At 43.5% G+C, this 26,438-nt stretch overlaps 1 protein-coding gene across 6 annotated transcripts in view; it reads right to left on the reverse strand.

Annotated features, from left to right (window-relative positions):
- CRIM1 (cysteine rich transmembrane BMP regulator 1) overlaps positions 1–26,438 on the reverse strand; it is a 193,449-nt gene that overhangs the window by 8,502 nt on the left and 158,509 nt on the right. For 4 of the 6 annotated variants that reach the window (XM_058551447.1, XM_058551446.1, XM_058551443.1 and 1 more), the window contains 2 exons: positions 22,499–22,720; positions 5,583–5,777 (listed from right to left, as the gene is read on the reverse strand). In XM_058551447.1, the coding sequence (XP_058407430.1) occupies positions 5,583–5,777; positions 22,499–22,720 (417 nt within the window). The remainder of the gene's footprint in view (positions 1–5,582; positions 5,778–22,498; positions 22,721–26,438) is intronic. The other 2 variants (XM_058551442.1, XM_058551444.1) reach the window with 2 other exon arrangements.

The raw sequence follows: 26,438 nt of genomic DNA on the forward strand, positions 1-26,438 counted from the left end.
TTAAGTAAACTGCCCAAGATTATGCAGCCAGGAACTGGCAGAGCTGGGTACAAATCCAGGTCTGTGACTTTAGAGCCCAGGTCTTCCTGTTGCCCCAAGAATCAAGTCAACTTGGCCTTACTTCTCAGTCTCCTGCTTTCTTATTTAAATTATAAGGCCTCAGACATGGCAAGAACTAGACACTGTTACTGTTTTGAAAAGTTCAATGAGTCCCTGAAAACTCTAGAATTAAAAAGAGAATTTACTGGAAATATTATCATTTACAGAAGCAGGGGCCTGAGTACAAACCAGTGATTCTCAAACTTTTCTATCACATCTGAATCACCCAAAGAGCTTAGAAAATGTGCTAATTCTCATAGGTCCTGATTCGGTAGGTCAAGGCTGGGTGATTCTGGGCTGATCCTGTGTGTCGGTGTGTTGGGGGATGGTGTTTAGCTGGCTCAGTGAGAAACCCTGATATATGTGGTATGAATTTCCCGGAGGAACCTGGGAAGAAAACTACCTTGACATTTATGTGACACGTTTCCATGCCAGAGCACCCCTGAGCCCTCCCCTGCCTGGTCCAGTGCGCACAGCATTGAACCTTCTCATCACAACAGGAGCCGACCTGCCGCTGGTTTCTGAGACCTCAATAGAAAAGGCTAATGTGAGATCTAGTTCACCAAACCCACAAATGCCAACAGCTAAGCAGCCAAAACCTCTGCAGAGGCCCCAGAGCTGGGATCAATTGTTTCACCTCAGGTTTTATCCTAGGTGAGAGCAGCAGAGAAGCAGCTTTGAAATTCTTGTGCCTCTGTACCTGCACACGGGTACATTTCAGGTGAAACCCTGCAAAGAACAGAGACTCGACAGTGTGAGTTCTCTTCCCACAGAAGCTTACCAAGGCTCTACTTGGCAACAGCAGGGAAAGTTAGAAGGATCTGCCCAGGATGGAGGAGGATGTCTTACTGGGTGATTAATTATATCACCATTGTTCAGTGAATATTTCCTGAGCACTTCACTGGTCTAAGTTTTGGGGATTCAGCTGCGATCAAGGACAATCCTGCCCCCACAGGCCTCTCAGGATGACAGTTACTTCTCAGGGGCTCTCAGCCTGTCCTTTGTATCATTTCGCTCCACTAAACTCAGTGCAGCTCTGACTACGATCCACCCACACTTCCTTCTTTATCACAAAATACTCAAAGCTCTAGTTCAGAGCCCTCAAGTCTAAGGGGAGAGAGTCATTTTCTTTAATGTGAACCTAAGAGAGAAGCCGCTTCTGAGCAGTTCTGCCAATAAGAATAAATCTTTCAGCAAAAAACTACTTGGAGAAAAAGAAGTGTGGGTGCTCCTGTGTTTCCATGCCTAGATCTAGGCCTCTATGGCTAAACACTCCATTCAACCCCAACTCTAACAAACAACTCTTCTGGCACTTACTACATGAGCCCTGGAGAGCTGCTGGCATTGTAGGTGATAGGGACAGGAGAGTGACACAAAACTACACCTGGCCAGGCCACACAGATCACAGGCACATGGTCACAATTAAGAATTACTCCTGTGGTCATATTTGATCTGAACTTCCCAGGAACCCAGGACAACTTACTGGGGATATATTTTACTTTCAGAGGCACCTGGCCAGTTGTAAGAGCCACCTTCCTTAAAATGTCCTTTTCTGGAATATGGGGCAGGATGCTCGGGGCTCACAAGCTCATGGCACCATTTTTTTAGAGATCAAACCTGAAGTCAACTTAGGACCAGGACTCCCAGGTCTTCTGCTAACGAGCTGCATGATTTGGGATAATTCACTTAACTTTTCTGAGCCTCAGTTTCTTCTGTAAAATGGGACAAGTACTAACCAGCTAACTAGCTCACAGGTTTTGAACTCACATCCAAAGATGGCAGAGGGGGAAAGTGCTTTGTAAAGGGTGAGGCTATTCAGAGTGTTAGTATGTATAGAGGACGAAGTGAGAGGTAGCATGGGCTATCCAGATGAGACATGGAAGCCTGCAACTTCAGCGAAGAGAGAGAACAGGCCAAGATCCAGCCGTCCTGGCAGGCCACACTTAATCAGAGTAAAGTGGCAAAGCTTGACTGATTGCAAAATTTGCTTAGAGATAAGATGGAGGAACAATTTATCAATAATACATCAGATGCAGAAAAGAGTTACAGACATTAAATTTCAATCCAACAGTAAATCTGAGAAGTCACTAGAGAAATCTCTAGTAACGAACACGGATGTTGGCAATATCTGCACTCTCTCCTTCATTAAACTCACAAAGCAAGGATAGTGAATCTTTGCCCCTATTCCTACCGCCATCACCTGGCTTTGGGTGCTTACTGTCACACATCTGGGATGTCTGCAATGTGAGTGACAGCTGTCCTGGCCTCAGGTCTCTCCCTGCTGTAGTCCCTCCTGATACCACCCCGTTATGCTTCCCAAAGCACCTGTGTCATCATGTCATTCATCTGCTCAAAAACGAGCCTCCTCACTCCCTATAAAGGACGAAGTCTACACTCTTCATTTGGCAATTAAGGCCCTAAAAATCTTGGCCAAAGCTATCTTTTTTTTGTCCTTACATCCTGCTACTAGAACTCTCTGTTCCAGGGGGATTTGACCTTGACCTTTCCATCTTAGGGTCTTTGTCAGATTACCCTCTTCACTCCAATGGAGAGAGCCCACCTGTCCTTCAAGGTCTAGCTCAAATCCCTCTTCTGTGAAAGCCTCCAAGGCTGTTCTACTTCACAGTAAAATCCGATTTGTGAACCAGCACTCAGGGTCTGCAGCAGGGTTGTATAACCACTGCCCCCAGTTCACCCCTTTCTCTCTTGAAACCACTCTAATGAGACTTTGCCTCCACCACTCTACTGAAATGGCTCTTGTCAAGACGATGAGGATGATGCTAAACGCACAACAGTTAGTTCCCGCTTCTTGTCTGACCTGACCCACCGGCACTCCTCCCACCCTTTCTCCACTTGGCTTCCAGGTCACGGCTCTCTCGGTTTCCTTCTGTTTTGCCAGGGCTCCTTCTCCATTTCCTTTGCTAGTCGTTCCTCACCTGCCCAGTCTCCCAAAGTTGGAGGGTCTCTGGGCTCAGTCCTGGGGTCTCTCTTCTCTATCTACACTCACTCTGATGTCATCTAGTCTTAAGGCTTAAAAACCACCTACGGCTGACAACTTGCAAATTACAGATCGATTCCCAATCTCTCTCCTGAACTCCAGATTAGCTATTCACTGTCTATTCATTATCTCCACTTAGGTCTAATGGGGATTCCAAACTAAAAATGCCCCAGACCAAACTGATTTTACCCCAGAGCTGCAACTCCATGATTTAGCCCAAAAACATTATAGTCATCCTTGCTTCTCTCTTCCTCTCACTCCTCACATCTAATTCGAATCCTAATGATTCTACCCTTACCATATAACCAGAGTCTGACCACTTCTCCCCACCTCCACGCAACTATCGTGGTCCAAGCCGCCACTATCTCTCACCTGGATTACTGGAAAAGCCTCCCAATTGGTCTCTCTGCTTCCACTCCTGCCCTTCACACCCCACACTCTACGCTCAACCTAGCACCAGAGAAATCCCTTTAAAGATAAGACAGATCACGGCGCCCCTTTGCTTAAAACCCTCCAAAGTTTCCATCTCAATGAAGTCCTACAATCAGCCATGGGACTGCATGTCCTGGCCCACCGTGACCTCTCTGCTCCCCTCCTCTCCCCTTCCTGCTCCCTGGGTCCCACCCACACGGGCCTCCCCACTTCTCCCTGAACACGCACAGCACGCTCCCACCCCAGGGCTCTTGCTCTGCCTGTACTGAGGGTTCTGCCTCTTCCCCAGGAGTCCTGCAGTTCTTCTGGGTCTCTTTATAAATGTCACCTGATCAGTGAGGCGTTCCCTGATCATTCCATAGAAAACAAAACAACCTGTCCCCAATCTTCTCCACTCCGCCCCGTCCCGCTATGCTTTTCTCCCCACCCTTATCCCCACCTTGTGTGCTCTCTATTCACTGTTTTGTTGTTTGCTGCCTGTCTCTCCCTAGGAAAATGTAAGCTCCAAGGGGATGGGGACTTTGATTCACTGCTGTCTCCCCAGTGCCTAGAACAGTGCTTGCGCATAGTAGGCACTTTGAATGAATCTTTGTTGAATAAATAAGGTCAAGTTTCAACATTTATATCATTAAAAGTATATTACTAGGAAAACTGGTATGAAACTTGTGAAACATAGTTGATACATACAAGATAAAACAGCTCCAATACATATTTCTCCTTTTTCTTCTTCTGCAAAACACTTAAGGATTTTGTTTTTCTCCATGTGCCACCACGTGATAAAACGTCACAGAGGTGAACCTCTGACTCTCAGTCTAGACCTTAAACGAGGCCAGGGAGACCCACCTATGAAGAGTACCCTACAGAAGGCTCTGTCAAGGGTTCAACCCCTCACCTGGTGAATATCCCATCCTCTCAGGGGACAGACGGACATTTTTAGAAGCGCCAATTAGGGCCAGTCTATACAACACCTAAACAAAAGGCAAATGTGTGCAGAGATCAACGGAACTCTGGGTTTAAGTGACTGTCCATTTTACACCCGCACACTATAAATGCACTGTTAAGCTGGCGTGATGCCCAGCTCACCGTACTGCACGGAGCAAGATTCTCTAATACAATGCTGCAAGAGAACACAAGACTCGAGGTGAAAATGGAGAGGCTCCCAACTCGCTCAGGCCCTCAGTGAGCTCCTAGAGTGAGCCCTCTTTTCGGCCTGTGTGGTATAAATGCCTGTGAAGTCTGTGTGTTTAGGGCTTTAGATCTGGAACACTGCCTGGAGGCTACCCTGCCGAGGGCTAAGGTCCTGCATTTCTGGGAAGAGGGGCAGAGGATAAAGGAGCTGTTTTGGCAGGAGACACAGATGTGGAAACTAGGAGAAGGCCTGGGGGAGGAGCTGGGCAGTTGCGAGGGACTTAGGTTTGAAATGAGGATGTGAGATACTGAGCTGACATGAAGGGTGGGATGCTGGGAAAGACACAGGCACAGGGTTCAGCAACAGCCAGCTGGGGGCGCTCAGTGGTCACGGTCTATGTGGGCAGAGATGGAAAGTTCAGCGGAGCGCCTGGGAGAAGGCTGCAGGGGACTGTATGGCTACTCCTGGAACTGAGGAACTGAAGAAAGACTTAGCCAGAACTGTATTCTTTAGGTATAGGTCTTCCATTTTGGTTCTGATATATATCCATCTGCTGAGCACATTCCCTACTATGTCCAATCTTGGACCTTTTTCACCAGGCTAGTCCAACACTGCACTGAAACCGTGCTACTTGGATAGGGCGGGTGTCATCAACAGGTCTGTTATACCGTCACTAAAGTTTAGAGAATGCAAATCAGAAGAACCAGAGCAACTCTGGCATGGAACCAAAATTTGGCATTTACCTTGATGGTCACATTCTCCCAAGTTACCCCCATGTCTCTGTCCAGGAAGACTTTAGCTGGGCCCAACACACTGCCTGGGCCACATGAACTAATGGACGGGGTGGAGCAGGTTCTGGGTCTGCTCTAGTTTCATCTTAAATCAAATCACATCCTGAAAATAGCAGGACGAGAGCTTAGATACCTGGACACATTGGGCAGCAACTTCCTTCCACATTGATGGGCTCAACGCAGGGCAGAGGGGGGCAGCTGACGGTCGAGCAGAGGGTCTGGCCCTGCAGGCAGTAGCAGTGTGTGCAGCTGTCAATGTCCCACCGCTCCTCGTCAGCGTAGGCCTTCCCACTGAAGTGGCACACCACCTTCTTTGGAATCGTGTCTTCTAGTGGAAAAAACAGCACATGGTGGAGTTGCTTGATGCGACAAAACATAACATCTTTTTAAACTTAAGACATAAAGGGAACAGCTTTGTACAATCACGATATGCTTTAGGATTTCCATTTCCAGAATTTGGTGAAACTTTTGCTTTTCCGGTCTCCTACTACCATTTTCCTCTGCTCAGGAGAAGCTTTAGAACTCTCACCAAGGGCCACTGAGGCTACCACAGGGCGGTGACTGTTACAACCAGCTGGGAATGATAGCACTGGGTAAGTGTCATTAGACTGTCATTGCAAAATACACAAATTTAATCATTATACAGTTGTTGAACACGCTACATGAAAAAACCAAAACTGAAATACAAATAGGCAGAGACATGTTCAGAGATTTTGTTCTATGTGGAAAGAGATAAAAAGTCCAGCTGAGTATATTTACACAGATGATTCAAGAAATTCCTACTTCTGGTTAATCTCTTGGTAAATGATTCAGGGGAAGAGTAAGGAATGATAATGGCATGTCACAGGGAGCTAGCAGGCCTCCTGTGCTATCCTGGAGGGGAATTAGCAAAGAGATAACCATTTCCTTCATTTTTCAGTGATGCTGTATGCATTTCCATCTAATCAACAAGGAAATTGCTACTTTAAAAACAACCTCATTTCAACCCGTTTTTTTCAGCAAACTATGGCTTTTGAGAACAATATATATATATATATTTTTTTTTTTTATAATTTTATTTATTTATTTCCCCAAAGCCCCAGTAGATAGTTGCACGTCACAGCTGCACATCCCTCCAGCTGCTGTATGTGGGACGCGGCCTCAGCATGGCCAGAGAAGCGGTGCGTTGGTGCGCGCCCGGGATCCGAACCCGGGCCGCCAGTAGCAGAGCACGCACACTCAACCGCCAAGCCACGGGGCCGGCCCGAGAACAATATATTTTTAAAAGCTATTTTTATGTACTATCACAGCTTAAAACCTTCTGTTCCTCTTTTCTCTCCATTTTCCCTTGCCATCCTCATTCCCCCCACCCCCAACCTTTTCTTTGAAAGTTCCTTTCTCTTTGACTCAACGCCTTCCCCTGGTTTACCTGAACTCATTGACTGACTAGTGGTCACATTTCCTCTAGAGTTCAAGGACAGTGGCTCAGAGCGAGGCCCAAGTGACCAGCAAAGCAGAGATGGGGCAACCAATGGAAAATGTGGAGGGTGCAGCACTTCCTGTCCCCAGATGGGCCAATAACCGGACACTCCTACTCATCCGGGAATTTTATGCTCAGGTTCTAAAGGCAGCTCCAGTCACCAGTGGTCACTAGTAAAGGTAAAACTATAACGGAACCTGGAAGGCATCTGGGAAGCTCTGAAAGGGGCAACAGTCACTGTCCGGACACAGAGGAGAGAACCCAGAGGCCTGAGGGGGCAAGAAGACATGTGCAAGCGTATGGCATTGGGAGCCATTTTCTCCGATCAGCCCCCCAGCTCTGCAGCCAAGTCCTCCCAGGGGGCTGGAAGCTGCTCTCTGTGAAGACCTGGCACAAAGCTTCCCGCTGAGCTTCTCCAGAGGAGGCTCACAGATGGAAATGCTCCCACGTGTCTTAGGTGCCCACAGTCTCTTCTTACCAATTACTCGAGTACATGCACCTTTTTAAACAGCACTAATAATGTCCTATTACTAGAGTATTTTGTATTTCCATAGATATAAGTTGCAGTCCCTGTGGAGTGTTATAAGCAAGCACAGGAAGGAATCTATGTCAAGTGTTAAAATGCATGATCTCTCTGTTTCTCAACATTTTTCCATCATTTCTCTCATTATTGCTGCCTAAGGTTCAACAAAGGATATTGAGCAATCACGGAAACTTCTAGTTGTAAACAGAAGTCCTTTTTCAGTCTCTGCTAAAAAAACATACTTCACTGTATTTGTGAATGTTCCACAGAAAGTCTTCTGGTGCACTGATTGTCAAGCTTAAAAACTCATTTGGAGGCTTTCAAACCAAACCCATAATAGAAGTTTTTGCTAATAGGGAATCCTTAGAGGACGTGACTTCATTAAGATATCCAAAATGTACATGTTGAATGGTTGAACAGAATCATTTAATGAACCTAATTCAAGTAATATTCTGACCTCCAGCCAACATTTCACTAAGGACATTAGATTTGCTATCAAATCTAGAGCCTATTATGCAGAGAATTCTTTATGAAAGGAAGCATTTCTTCATAAAGCAATATTACTGATTATATTTTACATAAACCTTGTAACAGCTCATATGATGGACCAGTATAACTGCATAAATTTGAGTAATGTTTTACTGTGCAAGGACCTTAGAAAAGAGAAGGTTAAACTCCTCACCCACCTAGTCCACCACTTTCTACTGTGCTTTTCCTCCTAGACACATCTTTGCCCATCCTCTTCTTAGAGAAAAGGAGGAAGGGAAGAATGAGATATAGGCACAGAAAGGATGAGGACTTTGTAAAAAGGAGTTCAAGTCAAGGCCAAGCGCTGGTCTGTATTTTCTTGAGATCTAGACGAAGACACTCATTACATCTTAAGATATTTAATTAATTAATGCTACTAATATTCACGAGGTTAAAATTATCTATTAAAATTAAGATATTAAAAATAGTAATTATACGTTACACATTATAAAGACATTCCTTCATTCATTGCACAAACTTTTATCATCAATGAAAAAGAAGGCACAACCCTGACCGTGACCCAGAGGACTGAACAGAAGTGGTGGAGACAGGCCTGGTGACTGGAACTCCTCACCACAGCACAATGCAGCAACTCTTGCTACCGTAAATTAAACAAGGCGCTGGACAACACGGAGGGCAAAGCAACCAACTCTGCTGGGGCCTGGGGAAGGCTTCACCCAGGATGTGATGCTGGAGTTCTACTTTGAGGGATGAGGAGGAGAAGATGAAGAAGCTAGAGGAAGAGCATTCCAAGCAGAAGGTGATGTGTCCAACAGCTTGTCACCGTGGCAGGACAATGAGAAGGGTCAGCCTATACAGAGTGTGCGAGTGTGTGTGCGTGCGTGCGCGTGCCTGAAGGCTGGAGATGAAGTAGGGATCGGATCGTAAAGGGCCTTGAATAACAGCTGACAGATTTAGATTCCTCCTGTGGTGGAGGGAGGGGCCTTATCAGCTTTGTTTTCAACAAGAGAACTCTGGAATATGATAATATGGAGGACTAAATGGGGTAAGGAAGATGGGGATACTGTTCAAGGGGATGTGTGTGGGCCTAGATTAATGCAGTGGTGATGGGGATGGAAAGGCAAGGCTAGATTTGAGAGATATTTCCGAAAAACAGCTGTCAGGATGTGGCTGGTGAGGGAGAAGGAGGCATGAAGGACGATCTGTGTCTTGCAATGATAGGCTAGGCAGAGGTAATGCCAATATATGAGTAATTTTCCTGCTTTAAGAAATAAAGCTGGTGACCTTGTCGGGGACCTGGTCAGGCCTTATCAAACTCCTCCAGATATCCCAGTGGATCAGTCCGAGCTGCAGTGGCTGACCCTCAAATCTCTTAGCTCCTCTGTGTGAACATGACCATGAAGCTGCCGCTGGGACAGAATGGATCTGGGGCTCAACACGGTAAAAGAGGCCAAACTTCAGTCAGTCACTGGAAGCTACAGGCAGGAAAACACCAGTGCTGAGGGTGTGGGGTAATGGGCAAAACTGGCTGTGCCCTTCATGTATCTTTAAGAAGTCTCTATGCCTTTGATCCAGTAATTCTGCTTCTGGTAAGCTATCCCAAGGAAATAATCAGAAAAGGCCTAAAATAAGTTGTTTATGTAGATGTTCATCACAATATTTATAATAGCAAGAAATCTGTGTCCAACAATATGGGAATGTTTAAATAGCTCACGATACGATCATATGAGAGAATATAGGTAGTTACTAATATGTGTCATGTGTAGTATAAATTCAACCATGTAAAGAAGAAAATTAAAACCATCTACAAAGAAATGAAAACGTGAACAGTAATTGGTAGAATCAAGGCTGAATACTTTTCTTTAACATTTTTTTTGTAATGAACGAGCTACTCTTGATAATGAGGCAAACGTATTAAAATGGATGTCTCAAACAAAAACACAGGCGCATGCGTTACCCACCTTCCCCCCCAGCCCCCCCAACAAACACACACACACACACACTCGAAAATACTGAAGGGTAAGAGCTTAGTCTGAGCTGGTTCTAAAGAACCTGGCCACGTGGTTTGGTGCTTTCTGAAGCTACTGACCCACTTCGAGGAATTTCAACAAACTGCAAGAAAACTAAACCATGGAAGAAATGCCAAAGATCAAATGCTGAGCTACAGCATAACATAGTGTTTATGTAACTACTCATTCAGCAATTGGATGAGATCATTGTCTAAAAGAATATTTATAAAATGATATAAGAGAGATCCATTACTCTGAATGCCTTGGAGCAGATGGGTTGAACCAAGAACTCTGACTACATATTAGGTGAAACTAAAGTTTCTCATTTGATTTTATTACAAAAATAAATCTTTTTCTAAACTCAATGAACATTAAGAATTTGAAGTAGCAATATGATGACAAGGAACACGTGAAACCCATTACACTGGAAGCCCCACAGACACTGCAGCAGGTTCTGTGCACAGGCGCTCAGGGGAGGAGTCAGGCTTGTTGAGCGTCTGGGGCTTCAGTGGCTGTAACGAAGCTATTCCTCTTCAGGGAGTGGGCTAACTACCACGGACCGAATTCCCAGGTGGGTCTACCAATTCATCTCTACCCCATTCAAGCTCTACTCATCACAGATTACCTCAGCAGCATCTTGCCTTCAAGTTCATTTTCAACTGAGTTAATTCTGACTTGAGATCAGGAAGCTGTTTTACTAGGTTTAAAAAACTGGGGGTGGGTAGAGCATAGAGATAGATGCCAACCAACTGCTGGTTGACAACATTGGTTTAAAGAATGAGTCTCTCCTTACAGGTGGCAGAGAGTGAAAAAAGGAATGAGTGGCCCCAAACAGACCTTGTAAAGGGACCTGAGGGTAGGAGTGAGGGACCTCAAAGGACCTGCACAGAAGTCTAAATCAGTGTTTAGGCTTGTTGTGCAGGACTCAGCGAGGCCACAACAAGATATAATATCTGCATGACCAGCGTTCTCACAGCTGATCTCCTTAAAGAATGGAGGTCAGATGAGGTAAATGGTAGAGACAAGAGAGACAGCAGATGGTTCTGAAAGAAGAATCTGGGTGCCAAGTACTGAAGAGAACTAGCATCTGTTGAGCACCCAGGGTGCCCATGTGCTGTGCTCAAGAGCTCCACCCAGTTCAGCCTCACAGCAAGTCTATGAGGTAGGGTTGTCTATTCCACCTTTGGGAAAACTCAGGTTCAGAAGAGAAGCGACTTGATGTAACCAAGCCAGAAAGCGGCAGAGCCTGCATGGACTCCTGGCTCCACCTGACTTCAAGGCTCACATTCTCTGCCCTGACCTCTACCTACTGGCTCCCTTTCTTAGCCTCCTAGGAACACATGGAACTCTCTTCATGTGGTTTCAACTGTGCCTGGGCCTCTCTGGAAAAGTGGACAACTTTTTGGCTATCTACCATTTTCAGGTGAAGGCCAAGCTGGTTCCAATCTGCTGCCTCGGGGTGAGCCACAGTCAGCAGTGGATGCATGTATTACATCAGGGCCAGCAGGCTTGAGGATGGGGACTCCAAATGCACCAGTCACAATCCATGATGAGACCCATTTCAGGATGGCAACAGAGGACGCTTCCCCCTGCTGCTTGCAGGAGGTGGTTTTCCATGATATCTCCACATCTGATAGTTTGAATCACAATCACTGTATCAATACATTTCAGAACCGCCAAGTTTGCTTCTTCAAACATGCTTTGAAACAAAGCTACATTTAAGCCATGGGTTGGTCACCACTCTATGAATTTTCATGCGAAATAAATGGAGGAGTCTTGCTTCTGGAAAAGCCCTGGCTAATATTTTTCTAGGTAGCTGCTATGCGGCCCCGATTAGATTAGATTGTAGTTAATTGGATTTTAGTTAAAGAAGCTTTATAGAAATTTTTCTGCTTTTGACTAAACTTCACCTGAAATGCCAAAGATCTAAACCGAGGCCTAAAAAATACGGAGCGAATTTCAGTTGACGGATGGATCTTGGTGCCCCCTATTTCTTACACACTCATTTCTTTTTCTAGATACACGGTCTCCTTCAATGGCACATCTGGGTTAATCTGAGAAAGTTCTGTCAGAAAGTTTTACAAACTACTTGGTTTATAGGGAGTCATGGTGGCTATTCTATTCAATTTGAGGTTCTAAATAATAAAGTCTTTTGGGGGACATAGCATAGTCTAATTGAAAGTACATATAAAAGCACTTTAAACACGCAAGCTGAGGTCCGGCCCCGTGGCTTAGCGGTTAAGTGCGCGCGCTCCGCTGCTGGTGGCCTGGGTTCGGATTCCGGGCGCGCACTGACACACCGCTTCTCCGGCCATGCTGAGGCTGTGTCCCACATACAGCAACTACAAGGATGTGCAGCTATGACATACAACTATCTACTGGGGCTTTGGAGGGAAAAAAAATAAATAAAATTAAAAAAAAAACACTCAAGCTGAAAAGGGATGTAAAAATAGAGACATGGGAATATCCAACTATAAGTAATATATATGGTTTATATTTGGCTATCGAGTGGGTTGTGCCACTTAAGTTTGACTGTTATATTTATCAATCCAACTGGTTTGTTTACGCTGACAATGACATTAGTTTTATCCTTCAATACCTAATAATAATCATAACTTCCACTTACTGAATGCCTACTGTGTACTGGGCACTGTGCTACACATTTCACTTGAGTCAACTCCACTTGATCTCCATGGCCCAATGGGACAGGATGTTATTTCAATTCCACAGAAAACCGAGGCACAGGGAGATTAAGTCACTTGCCCAAGATGCATGGCTAGGAAGTGGCAGGGCCAGGACAGGAACCAAAGTGGGTGTGGTTCTCCAATCCCCACACACCTGCCTGCCACGTACCCAGTGGGATAACCTCAGGGAGGGTCACATTCCTTAGTAGGGATCTGTGCCACACAAACAAAAGTGGTCAGTGCTCACTGACCCTGGAAAACGGGCACTTAGATTTCCTACCCCTTACGTTTGTTGGGGCTTAAGGTCTTTGTCTTCAAAGGTAAATTACCCCGCAACTGACCGCATCCCACATCTGGCACAGTCCTATCAAGGAATGGAGATAACAAAGTGGTTATTGAGGACTCAGGGTCCTTCTTTGGCAAATCTCTATTTAACACTCCTCTCTCTCTCTCTCTCTCTGAATAGGATTAGAGGAGAATGTTCCAAGGAAAACATGAGGTATGACACTAATATAATAAGGTTTATTTTTAAAACAAACACATCAGGAGTTATATATCCAAACAAATGTGATCCCCTTCTAAGTAGTCACTGTAGAAGGCTATAAATGTATTCCAACGATACTGCCCTTGCTTCAGACAGCTCTGGAATTTTCCTTTTGCAATGGCTTCCAGAGCCAAGTTTTGAAACATAGAAGGAAGACGGTTACTATTTTATGGCCACTCCTTGGTTTAGATCAGCTTTGGTATTTGGTTTGCTCGGCTCTGGCTTCTATCTTATCCATCAGATTCGGATTGAAATGACTTTTGGCCTCGTTCGGAAACCAAGTTCCTTCTAAAGGATGGAGATGTGCTGCTGCAATCATCATCAACAGGGCGTGTCAGGAGCCTGGCGCACTTGTGCCTCGATGGCTCCTTCAGCGGGGCCGTTTAACTCACGGAGCTCAGACATACATCTTATCTTTTTTTGGATTCAAATATAAGCAACATTATCTTGCATCACATATGACTACAATAAAAATATGCAATGTCTTTCAGTGGTGAAGTTTGGAGAATTCAGCAGGGGTATTTTTTTTTTTCCTTTTTCCTTGATTCTGATTGACACAAAAGTGGGGGAAGAAGTGGTGAGACCTTGAAATGTTACCTCCTTTCGAGCTGACTTCCCTAACTGTTTAAAACTTCGCATCCTACTTCTTTCCAAGATCAGAAAAGAAGCCTTAACAGGCTGTTCAAGTTGGACTTCGCTTTTATTCTTGAGCTATTTTACTAATTATACGATAAAGCTAATTAACAGCTGGGGAAAACCTAGACTCTAGAATTGTGTTGTTTTCTTACTCTCCAGAGATCCAATTCAGTATTTCAGGAGTCACTGATGTGGTAGCTCAGGCATTGCTCTGATCTGACCATGATGGGGGATATACATTAGCCCCTGACAAGAAAGCATCTCCAGACTCCCGCCACCCATTCCTCTGTGGAAGGATATAAAAACTAAAATCCACGTGAACCTAGGTTATAGCTGGACTTTTTAATTTCTCCAGGAGATGACCTTCTTGTATGGATACATCAGGTTCTAAATCTGGTTGTGGTGGTCATGAAGTCAGAGTCTTGGTGTGGGAGTAACTTCCCGGGAGGAAGTGAGGCAGCTTTAGAAATTGCCTCAGTTCTTTCAAATCTTCAGTGTACTATTTAGAGTCCCGAAAAGTAATTTACTCTGGGATCCTAGAGGCCAGAATCTAAATGCAGCTCTTTCTCTCAGAATAAGTCCCACCGCAAAATAATCCTACGCAGTAGTGGAGTGGGATGCTTGTTCCTTCTATACATCGCTATGGACAGCACCCATCTAAGCAGTGGGGATGCAGCGGTGCACAAGGCGGATGAGGTCCCTGCCCTTGGAGAGATGCTCCCGGATCTAGAGGGTCTCATTAGCTTTGTGTGATTCCAGGTCCAAAAAGATGTGCCAAATATTTTGAAAAGATGTGAAACAGCAGACCTTGCTAATAATATTGTACTTCACTTTGGTTTCTTAAGTTTGAGGTCCAAGAGATTTAAAGAAAACTTGAGTGAAATTATTTAGGCAGGTGTAAAAAGGCCCTGGGTACACTATGGGTAACATGAGACTTGGGAGGAAGTGGAAAGGGCAGCCAAGTATCGCCAAGGACACGGCAGACTTGGGGGAAAGCACAGGGGAAGTACTTTCAAAATTTTAGCTTATAAATGTAACACTGCATTACACTCCTCTTTCTCTAGCTCCCACAAAGTAATGCAATGCTACTATTATCTTATATTTTACTTTCTCTTAACTGACCAGACCCTGATATCCCTGGCCTGTGTCATCTTCATTTCTGCATCCCACACTGGGGCGCTGGGCACAAACTCCAGGTTTGGAGAATAAATGGAATGTGTGTGCCTCGTGTTTGAGAAAACCAGTTTTATTTTTTTTCACATAAAGAGGAGACAAACAGAAATTGCAATGAAGAAGGAATCTGAGCAAATAACGCACAGGTCACTAAGAGGTGCATACAGACTCGTAGGTATAGAAGATGATAACTGATTTAGAATTTGCTGGCTCGCTGGAGCTTCAACCTAAACTAACGTAAAAGTGGAACTCAATTGAAGTCTTGCTAAAAATGGATGCAGGTGGTCTAGACAACTTCAGTGAGGCAGAGATCTAATATATAGTAATTCTATCAGCAGATGATTAAAGGTTTTTGGCTAAAAATGCAAAAAATATTCATGGATTTAACTCAAAATTGAGTACTTTATTTTATAACTTTTAGCTTCTAATAAACATCTGCTCTTAATTCATTTTTATAAAAAGAAAAAACGAAGACAAACGTTGCCACGTAGGCTGACTCCTATATAAGGTCTTAACTGCTGTGAGAGCAGATCTGACCACAGTTTTAAGACCTTTCTTGGAAGCCCATTTTTCCTTTACTTTATTCCATTTCTTGGGATGGGAGTCTAGGTCTATTTATAAAGGCCAAAAGAGCCTTTCAGTTTTCTTCAACCTACTGGAAAGAACAGGTGATGGCACAGGGTTCCCAGTTAACAGAAAAATTACAAACTTTCCTGGGTTCCACAAACAGAAATCTCACCAAACTGGTCAACATGATGACTTCTGGCTGATTCCTACTGCATGCAAAGAGAACAGAATTTCTCAGTAAGAGAACTTCACCCTTGTATTAAGCATCTGTTAGGGGCTGATTAAGCACTTCATGGATAGAAGTCCAGGGGAACATTCCATTTTAAACTTTAAATGGGGTTTCATTTCTTACAAGGCCTACAATCCAAGATGCGCCTATAGGTACATGGAGATATACACAGAAGTCATTTAGAAAATATACAATTTAGTCTACAAGGCAGATGGGAACAATGAAAGATGAGGCAGCCCAAATAAGAAGGAAAACATAAAATTTCCTTTAGCAGTGAAACAAAGCTACCTATGGAAGAGTCAGAATATAGAATCTTGTTAAGAAAACCTTGAGGTGGAAGCCACAGACTTCCCAGAGCGGCCAGTTTCTGCACCTCCAGGAGACGTTCCATCCTGTCACAGCCCACATGCTGCCAGGAATGCTCCGCCAGCAGCCTCCAGAGGGTCTGCAGCCTGACTTCAGGTTTGATTACATTTCCTCATCAGAATGCAATCCTCCAACAGGGGGTCCTTCCCCCAAACATTAAAGGGTGCAAAATCAAGCGTGGCCTCCTGGACAGAAATAAGAGGTGAAAGCCACATGCTAGTGGATCTCTCCGGAAACACCAGTGCCAGCCTCCCTTTTGTGCAACAGACCTCTTTAAAACAAGATGGTGGGGCTGGAGTCCAGATGAAAACGATGCCACTAGAGGTGTCTCCCAGTATCAGAACAACTTAAATTTCTGTTTACACAGGTGGGGGCCTGAAAAGGATACTGAAGTGACAAGAGAAAGCTGCTTATGGGAGAAGCAAGAGGAGATGCTTCCTAGCGTGTAGGGTAAGACCTAAACAAAGTGAAATCAAGCACTGTCTATTTTTATTGTGACAACTTTAGACCATTTCAAAGTTAGTACAGTGCATGACAACCAGAATGTTTTCAGTCTTACACTCTCTAAACAATACACAGAAAAGCATTCTGCTTCCCTTCCCCTTTGTCTAAATCACTTCAGCACTAACTGTGACCACCTGGTCCACGGTGTAGGGGCCTCAGAAACCGAGAGCTCTGAAGAATGTGCAGGAAGCAGACCAGGTCTCTTCCCTATGAGAGTAGGTCCTGATTATAAATGCCACATACTCTGTATCCAGGAATCATAGTGGATTATGCACAGTAAGTTCACGGACTCATCAAACGGGACTAGCCTCTCAAAGCCAATAAAAAATAAAAGAGCTCCATTCTCTCTCCCATGGCGATGTCCAGTAGCATGAAAGGACAGTGAGGCTCTGAGGTGTGTGGGCAAGGCACTGCCAAAACAGGGCTGCACTATAAACCTTAGAATGCATGCTGTCTCCACCTGGATCTCAATACGGTGACTGAAGTAGTCATGGCCATTTAAGCTAAGAGTGTGCAGGATGAGGTACACCACTGAAGTATTGTCTGAAATACTCTCGTTCTTCAAAAGCTCATCATTGAGATGCTATATCCAGGCCTTTCTCTTACAGAAAGGCAGATGCTACATTTAAAAGTGAGATACCAGAATGTATTTGAAGTATGTTACTCAGACCAGCTGCCCTCCACGTTAGAAGAGCTGTAACCGTACTGAACCAATATACATCCCCATCGTCTTTACTGTTTATCAAGTACTTTCACATATGTATATTATGTCGCTTAATTTTCACAGCACTTTAGTGAAGCACAGGACAGTATTATCTGATCTTATAGATGAGGAAACTGAGGTAGGGTCATGTCATATCACCAAGACATATGGCTAGAATGTGCCAGAGGCGGGATCATAACCCTTTGGCTCCAAAATAAGTTTTCTTTCCAATATACAGAAGTTTTTAATTTTAAGACAACCCATTGGAGAAACAGCTGTGAAAAATGTTCCAGTGAAGATGCCAGTAAAATAACATTATGGCTTAAAAATGCATAACATTTAATTCCACGGGTTGTATATCTTAGAGATGCTGATATTTCATTTACTATGTTTGATTCCTGGGCTGAGTTAAATACACAATGATCAACAGATGTTGCAAAGAGATACTCTAAGAAAAGATACCTAAACAAATCAATAGAAATTTAAGCAAAAATGAATGCTGTATAATAGAATGACTTGATATAAAGTACAGACATCGCCCCTATAAGGAGAAATATTATTAATCATTTGCTAGTTGAAGATCAGGAAATGGAGAGGAAATGTAATTACACTATCACAACAACTGTGTGCCGACCCAGCCTGACTCTGTGAGAAAGCTCCACCTCAAATATTAATATAAGATATTTACAATAAATATAATAGCTAACCTCTATGCAGACAGATATACAACCTGCAAGAAATTCATTTTTTCATGTACCATCTATAATAGAACTCATTTTCACAGATCCTTAAAGATATGAGATACTTAAAGACACTTAAAAGATACTAAATGACTTGAAAACATGCAGAGTATCTTAACTTTGTTCATGTCAAGTTATGAAATATATATGTATATATGTGTATATAAGTAAATATTTATATATATAAAACAAAAACAACTGACTATCATCGAAAAATAATTTTGACAAAAACGTCTTCATCGGGAAAGATGCACTGACTCAGGGATTTCCAGCCAACAAATATGACTCTAAATATCTGACCTCAAATATTTTCTAAAACAATACACGGTCACAAATAAATACTCGTCAAATCATTTGCTTCAAAACAATATACCACGTACTGAGTAATACAACTTGGCCAATGCAAGAGTTGCCTCCTCAACAACAGTCCTGGTTCAATTAGATTGGCTGGATCAGGGGGCACACCTGAGTATCTTGATTTCCAACGTCAACAGACATGAGCAGCAGCAATAGGGGCTTGAAGACCCGATAAATTAAAATAAGAAAGAGGTTTGTGATCAAAGTAGTGCTCTTTCTTTAAAATATTTGACCACTAACGACTGAACCCCTGGACATGGTGAGGTTCTGCTGGAATGCTGACGGTCCTCCTTATAGAAGCTGCTAGTCTGGCCCTCAACGCCGCTGGCAGAAGCATCACCAACACAAACTTTGGAGCAACGGTGATGTGGTCCCCACAGACTGAGTAGAAGTGCCTGTGGTGTAAGGGTTGCTGGCTTAACTGCTGTCCTTTAGGAGTGATGGAACAAAGATCTCATTGCAGCACTGAAATAATTTTTGCTCTAGAAAAGTTCTAGAAAGGCCTGTATATAGTCAGTGGTAAAGCCATGGATGCTATCGTGCATAGCAAAGTGTGTCACAGTGAAGAAATCTGCTGTATATAAGGAACCACATACCAAATCTGCCATTGCACATTCAAACTCCCACCAGACTTTCTATCTCCACCTAATTTATACTCAATTCATCTTCTGATTCTTGTTCCCCATTCTTTAAGCCATCATTACAGTCAAAAAGCCTATGAAAATAACACCTAAGTTCGTGTGTATTTGTGTAGGAAGCTGGAATATAAAAAATTAGGGAATCAGAAGATGTTCCATTAAAATGATTGGGTAATTACCACTTAGTTTCTTTCTAGTACAAGGATGAATTCCCTAATGATGGGTATTATAAGTAATTAGACAAAGCTGTTCACTTTTCAAAATTAATCATCAATCCTATTAATTATGTATTACACATTCTATTAAATTAGCATGCATAATATGAGGCCTTCACACATCAAAAGAGAAGCATTATCATTGCACATTAGTGACTTGATAATTTAGCAGAAAGGAACACAAATATTCATAATTATACTACTTTTAGTAGGATCACCACTTTTCAATTCTCTTATGATAAGCAAAAAGGATACCTTACAAGGTGAAAGCAAGCACACTTTTGTTTAGGGGTTTATCACTAAAAGAAGTCAGATTTGAGGTTTTCAGAGATCTACATTTGACTAATTAGGAAGAATATTCAGCAAGGGAGGAGACTTGCAGCCACAGCGAGGTCAGCACTGTAGGCTGGGGTGAGGCACACGTGATCCTGGGAACAGATCCCTTGGGTTAAGAAGGAGCTGGGTTCAAACTGAGAAAACTAAACAGGAGAAATGCAAGCACTGGTCCTCAGTGCCCACTGAGAAAGAAATGGGTGCTTTAAGACGTGCAAAATGATGGCCTTTCTTTGTCCCTTGCTAGATCATCTTTGGAACGGCAGTGCAGGCTTTGCCACTGAGGCAGAGCCAGTTAACTAGCTGCCGGTATGCCAGGGCTGCCCAGGCTTGGAGCCCTTACAGAGGGACCAGGATCCGGGAAGTTGGTAAGAAAACAAGCCTGAAGAGGCCAAGGGAGCTAACTGGAGACTCAGATAGAAAATCCCCATTTCACAGTCATGAACTGAACTTGACTTCATATGCTTGGACATAGGGGGAAGAAAGGATAAAGACCCACCTAACAAGGCTACTTGCAAAATAAGTATGATGCATATAGAAGGGGCTTAGTGACTATTTCAATAATAAAACATGTATGAAGCATTTAGACAAGTGAGTGAAGAGGAGCACACAGTACTGCTCATCAAGTGTTAAGTCTCCTCAATATGTTCCCCTAAGGATAAGTCCTAGGTATATACGATACAATTATATCTGCAGCAATGAGGGGGGAGGTAGTTGTGAAGGGAGCTGTAACAGAAACAAAATTTCCACTATACCATTATGAGCTTATATGAACCACAATTTACTGAAAGTGCATGCAATCTAACTTAAAATCAAAATCACAGATTTGGACCAAATTGGTAATCCCCCCCACCCAATAAAGAAGAATGTACAGCCTAAATGATCTAAGGATTGGAATAGGAAATACGAAGGCAAAAAAAAAAAGGAAAGACACAATACTATGATTTGCAGGTTTCTTTCCTTAAGTTTGAATTTGTTAAACTGGTTTTGTGAGAAAGAGAAGTGATTTACTATTATCAAATGAAAACAAATTTACTAGTTGAGTAATTTACTAATGACAAACTTACCAATTAAGTAGCAAAACATAGGAATTTTTTTATCTAAACAAAATAATCTGAGAATTTTCAACACACGAGAGAGGCACTGCCAGGTTTTCCTCTGAACGTTAACACCGAATTCTCAGGCCTCCAGGGCTCTGGTTCCCAAGTGTGGTCCAAGCGCCTCGGGTTGATTCATGAACTGTTCCCTTGAGTACTGAAGTTCTGATATTTAAATATGGCGATACTGGCTGTACATCCCCCCCCACACCCCACGCCCACTCCCCAGGCTGAAATAGTGGCCTCATTATACCTTTCATGTAGATCTCACCCAAGGCAGTGCCATTTTGCCTGTAAATTTTGGTCAGCTCTTTGAAAAGATAAGTAGCACTAAACTGGATCTAAGCCTTGATACTTTTTTGGCTCCACTTAGGAGCTACAAAACTTATGGGTATTACAGCAGAACTCAACGTCCTGGTCACTAAAAGGTAGGGCAACCACATGTCCTGATTTGCTTGGGACACTCTTGCTATCCCAATAGAAATATTATAGCCCCCATTTCACTTGCAAAAGCATCCTGAGTTGAAAAATAAATTACATTGATGGTCACCCTATTACAAGAAGAGAATCCAGCTTTCAAACATAAATTTTAACATTCCCTGGCTATTACACTGAGAAAATCTAGCTCTGTAAAATTCTTGAGAGCATAAACTGTGTTATAAAAATACCTTTCCATCTCCTGTATACCAACATGCAGAAAAAGAGAGGGAGTGGCCCCGTGTCCTGGCCAGAGGTCACAGTCAAGGAGAGGGAGCTGTCCTGATAAGCTTGAGTTACAGCCCATACGCACCTGAGCGCCATTCATCGGCTCAGCTATGGGAGCTGCTACAAAGCTCTGTGGCTAGAAGATCTTTCCTTTTCCTCAGGTACCACCCCAAATATATGCAATGACTTCTATCTAGAAAGCATGCAAAATTTTCCAACAATAAATGCACAATACCTGCAATTAATACGGCTTGCCAAATTTTTTACCTGCTACTCTGATGATAGGTTCACACTAGATTGAGATGTGTCCTTGTGTTTCACTTGACTTTATGAGCTTTACTTGATACAAAAGCAATCAAAGACGGCAAGAGCCTTGGGAGCAGGGACTGTGCCTTTATTAGAGCTGCCAGCTTTGTGAGCCTCGCCTTCTGGACTCCAGAACAGCATCTGGCTTACGTCCATAGGACTAGTTTTGGTACAGACATCGGAGGCTAATATACATATGTCCTCTGCTCACAAGATGTGTCCCCATGGGTGACAAGGAGAGGGCTCTGTCAGTTACTCAGGCCTCACTTGGCATCCTTAGGTCCTTAACATGGACGACCAAGTGGTTTAAATGGAATCAACTAAGCGTCAGCAGATAGAGGAATACCTGGGAGACTAAGTTAGCATTTCGTGTTTAGCTGCTCTCAAGGCAGCGGCAAACTGTGCACTAAAGTGTGCTCTAATATGGAACACGGTGTTTCTACGTGGGGGAAAAAAGACCACTGTAAATAAGACGGTGGAGAAAGAGAGTTCTAATACCGAAAACCCTGAAATGGCAAAGGAGCCTGATAGAACACGACCGTGCTATACCATCACGACATTCTGAGAGAGCACTTCTTTATTCTTAATATGTTTTATCTTGGGAACACATCTCGCACATCTTTCCCCTGGCCTGATACTACGACTTTGGGTCTGTGTGCCACGTCAACCAGAAAAATGGATTTAAAAAATATTAACTGATCTAAGCAAATGACTGTTCATGTAGATTTAGTGGCCACTGGTAGAGATGAAGGATTTTTTTTCTTGGTCTTACCTATGCAGTAGGGACAACACTGGCCTTTTCTCAAAACAGGTCTTTCACAGGATACTGAAGGGCAAGACTCAGAGTAACAGCTAATTACGCTATCCATGCACACACAGCTGGTACAAACGTCAGGCTTCCAGGACTCAGCTGCCAGGAATATATCCCCTTCGTCATTTTTGCAGTAACTAGGCACGCTCTCATTACGGGATGAGGAAGGCTGGAGAGGTTCATCTGGAAAAATGAACATAAGGTCAGCAGGGAAAAGAAGATGCCATAGGCCACCAACCGTGCAACATAGTGAGTTTCCCTCGGTCTCGTTAACAAGCACTCAGTCACTGCGGTTTTGTGTGCCTCCTGTAAAAATGACTCAGTACATAAACAGCAAGTCTGATTTGGGCAGGGTCGTGAATTTTAAAGCAAAACAGCAAAGACCACAAAAGATCTGTTGCAGAGATTCTGTTAGTTGCTTGCACAACATCCACTCTACCCTTCTACTTAGCTTAACAAAACCTTGATGTTTTTTGAGGGGTGGTGGTGGTTGAGGACTTGGATCACAAGGGGTATAAGTCAAACAAGACAATCCTGCTCCCTGCTTTTTCAGTCTCCCTTGCAGTTACAGGTGGCCATGTCACTCAGTTGTAGCGAATGGGACTGAATGGCTGATGAGGGGATTTCTGGGAAAGCTTTCACTGGCTTAAAAGAAAGGCAGATGGAATGCTGCCCACCACCCTTCCACATTCTTCCTGCCTTGAATATGAGTCTGTTGCCTATACCTGAAATATCCTTCTCACACCTGCAAGAGAAAGGCCTCGACATCACTAAGACACTGAATCAATGCTGATAAACATCTGTGTCCAAATGTCTTCTAACGTATATAAAAGAAACCTCTATTTGTTTAAAAACTGTAACTGGGTTTTCTCTCACTTGCAGCCACATGCAGTCCTAACCAATCAATACCTAAATGGATTTTCACTGCACCTACCAAAACACACCGACACGTAATGTTCCAATGTGCAGGCATTCACATTAATGCTGAAACATGATGGGAAACCTAAATCACTCAGGATGCACCACAGAGAAATCCTCTGCCATCACCTGTGTCTTCGCTATGTAAAGACAGACCTGAGGATCCCCAGATCTAGTTACAACTTGCAACAGAAAAGAATGTCACCAGAAAACCCCAATATCTCTTTGGGTCTCAGCATTAACTGAAATTACATGAGAACTACAGCCTCAAGCAGAAACCTGACTGGGATATAACAAAGGAAAACATAAGTTAGTGAGGTTCCTACTTTACAAATGTCACAATTCCGCTGATAAGAGAGACTACCTTCAACCACCGTCACCACTCAAAAGTCTAGAAATAGCCAGAATGGTCCTGCCTAGCAAACCTCTAAGAGAACCACATTTTCTCAATGGATACATGGTCGAAAGAATTATCATCTGTTCCTCTCAGAATCAACCTCATGAACTTGGCTATTTTCATCCATGAAACAGAAATTAACTGAGATAAACATGTAGTTATCACAGTGATGCAGAAGCTCTAAATTTCACATTCTCTGTCCATCCACCTCATGAATACACCCTACAGCCAACAAGTCTGATTTGACAAGAACCTCTTTGAGGAGCAAGGCAATTGCTTTATTTGGGGCTCTCTCTGAGGGACAGAGGGAAGGCAGCATAATGAATGGGTCCATGACCTCGCCTTTAAATCGTGTAATCTTATCTCCTATTACCAGTCCCAAAGGCAGCCACAAATGAAAGAACAGCCACTGGTTCCACTTCTCCAAACGTGCTCTAGGTCCGAATTTTAGGTATGGCTCCATGGATCACATGCATATGGTTTGAAGATGGTAAGATGGGATTACTTTCTAGTGACCTCTCTGGGGTCATCCATGTCTAGGGAAAATTTCTTTTAAAGAGATTGACCAATGCTAACTGGAAAGCAGGACAACTCACTCCAGTCTACACTAGGCACTGCAAATTGCCACGAGGTTTCTGTGGGTTATGATGGCTTAGCTCTTGCGAGCAACGCCCAACCTAGCATCTAAAACTTTAGAAGAGGAAGCAGGGATAGCAGCAATGAAGCTATGAAATAACAGCTGAAATGAATATCCTGGAGTCTGGAGGCCTCTTATTGAGGCCTGGGGAAGACCCCAGAGAACATGGGAATGTGCTGGCAGTGCTGGATCGAGCATTCAAGCTGACATGCAGAGCCTGAAGGTCGTCTTTCCCCAGGCAGGGGACTCCTGATTGAATCGGACTGAAAATGCCAGCTGGGAATCTTGCTCACGGTATCTTTCTTCTTTGGGCCTCTCTTCCCATTTTATCGGCCCTAGAGACCCCTTCTTTATTACTTCTGATTCCCAATATTAACTCTTTTATTTTGTTTTTACCAGTTCTTTCACTGGTGTTCATTCATTCTTTTTATGTCTATGCTACCTCCCTCTCTCTTCTATGTGATAAAGAATGAAAGAGAATTTAAAAAGTTTTAAAAAAGAAAGAAGTGCTACTCTTTTCTCTCCCTTTTGTACTTTGGTGAAATATCTTCACCTGGAGGGAGGCTCGATCTTTCTTCATGAACCCATCTCCATTTCCAGACCTTTCTCTAAGCCAGGCCAGAGGAGAGAGACAGCCAAAAGAGAGAGGGACTGAGAAAGCATCCTAGGACACACAATCACCATGAGGGAAGCAGCTCTTCTACTCATATACATCATTTTTGGACTACTTTAGGATGCAAGTATCCTAAGATTACAGATGGTATTTTTCTAGACGTGAAATACACCATTTGTCAATGCTACTCTTGAAATTTACTGTTACATGAGAACATTGCTGTTTTGAATTTTAAGACTTTTTATCTAAACTATGGATGGAAAGTTCAGAAAGAGCAATTACGGGGTAGGGTGACTGATTTTATTTATTTATTTATTATTTTTTTGTGAGGAAGACCAGCCCTGAGCTAACATCCGATGCCAATCCTCCTCCTTGCTGAGGAAGATTGGCCCTGGGCTAACATCGGTGCCCATCTTCCTCTACTTCATATGGGACACCACTCCAGCATGGCCTGACAAACGGTGCGTCGGTTCCGAACCTACGAACCCAGGCTGCCCAAGCAGAGCGAGCGCTTAACCTCTGTGACACCAGGTGGACCCTAGGGTGACTGATTTTAAAATAAAATCTTTCCAGATACACTCTTATTCACAGATGTAAGAGTAATCTTTGGAATACGGATATATAAAACAAAGTCCTAACGTTTAAGATGGAGGCTATCATTGAAGTATCTCTCAAGTTACATGTAAAGAAAGGAAGAGTCACCCAGGCATAAGTTTATAACTGAGAAATCAAAGCCAGGCACACAGGAGCTGCTGCGTGTCGTTAGGAAGCACGGGCGAGCGAAGACAGGAACGCCTCCCCCCTGGCTAGAATCTGCAGCGCCTCTGCACGTGCGCACTGGCCTTGAGACCCCGGCTCTAAGAAACCACGCCCTCTCGTGCTCAGCAGTCCCATTTCTAGGTAGCTCTTGTTCTCTGTCTGGGCTGAACCTCTAAGTCTAGTTAGGTGTCCTGCCAATGAATTGGGGCCAGTGGTTGTGGAGAAGTCCCATTCCCTGTCCCCCTCCCCTAACCAACCCCTGTATTTGTCCTCAGATCCTAGTACAAGTGGCAGCAGAGGTACTTCCCACTTTAGCTGAAGCTTCCTGGGTTATATGTGCTCTTATTCTTTCCTTTCCAGGCACTCCTCTCACTCTGTCATTATTTACTTAAATGTGGAATAGTGGATTGTTTGCCTCTTCTTTTGGACTATTATTCCATAGGGCAAGAGTTGTGTCTGTTTTCATTAACCCCGGGATCCTATGGCTAAACACAGGCATTCCCTAAGTATCTGTAAAATGAATATCTAAAATGGACATAAATTCATGATTACCAATGAAGAGACTACTCAAACTGGT

Source organism: Diceros bicornis, chromosome 12 (genome assembly GCF_020826845.1).
Source record: "Diceros bicornis minor isolate mBicDic1 chromosome 12, mDicBic1.mat.cur, whole genome shotgun sequence".
NCBI lineage: Eukaryota > Metazoa > Chordata > Mammalia > Perissodactyla > Rhinocerotidae > Diceros > Diceros bicornis.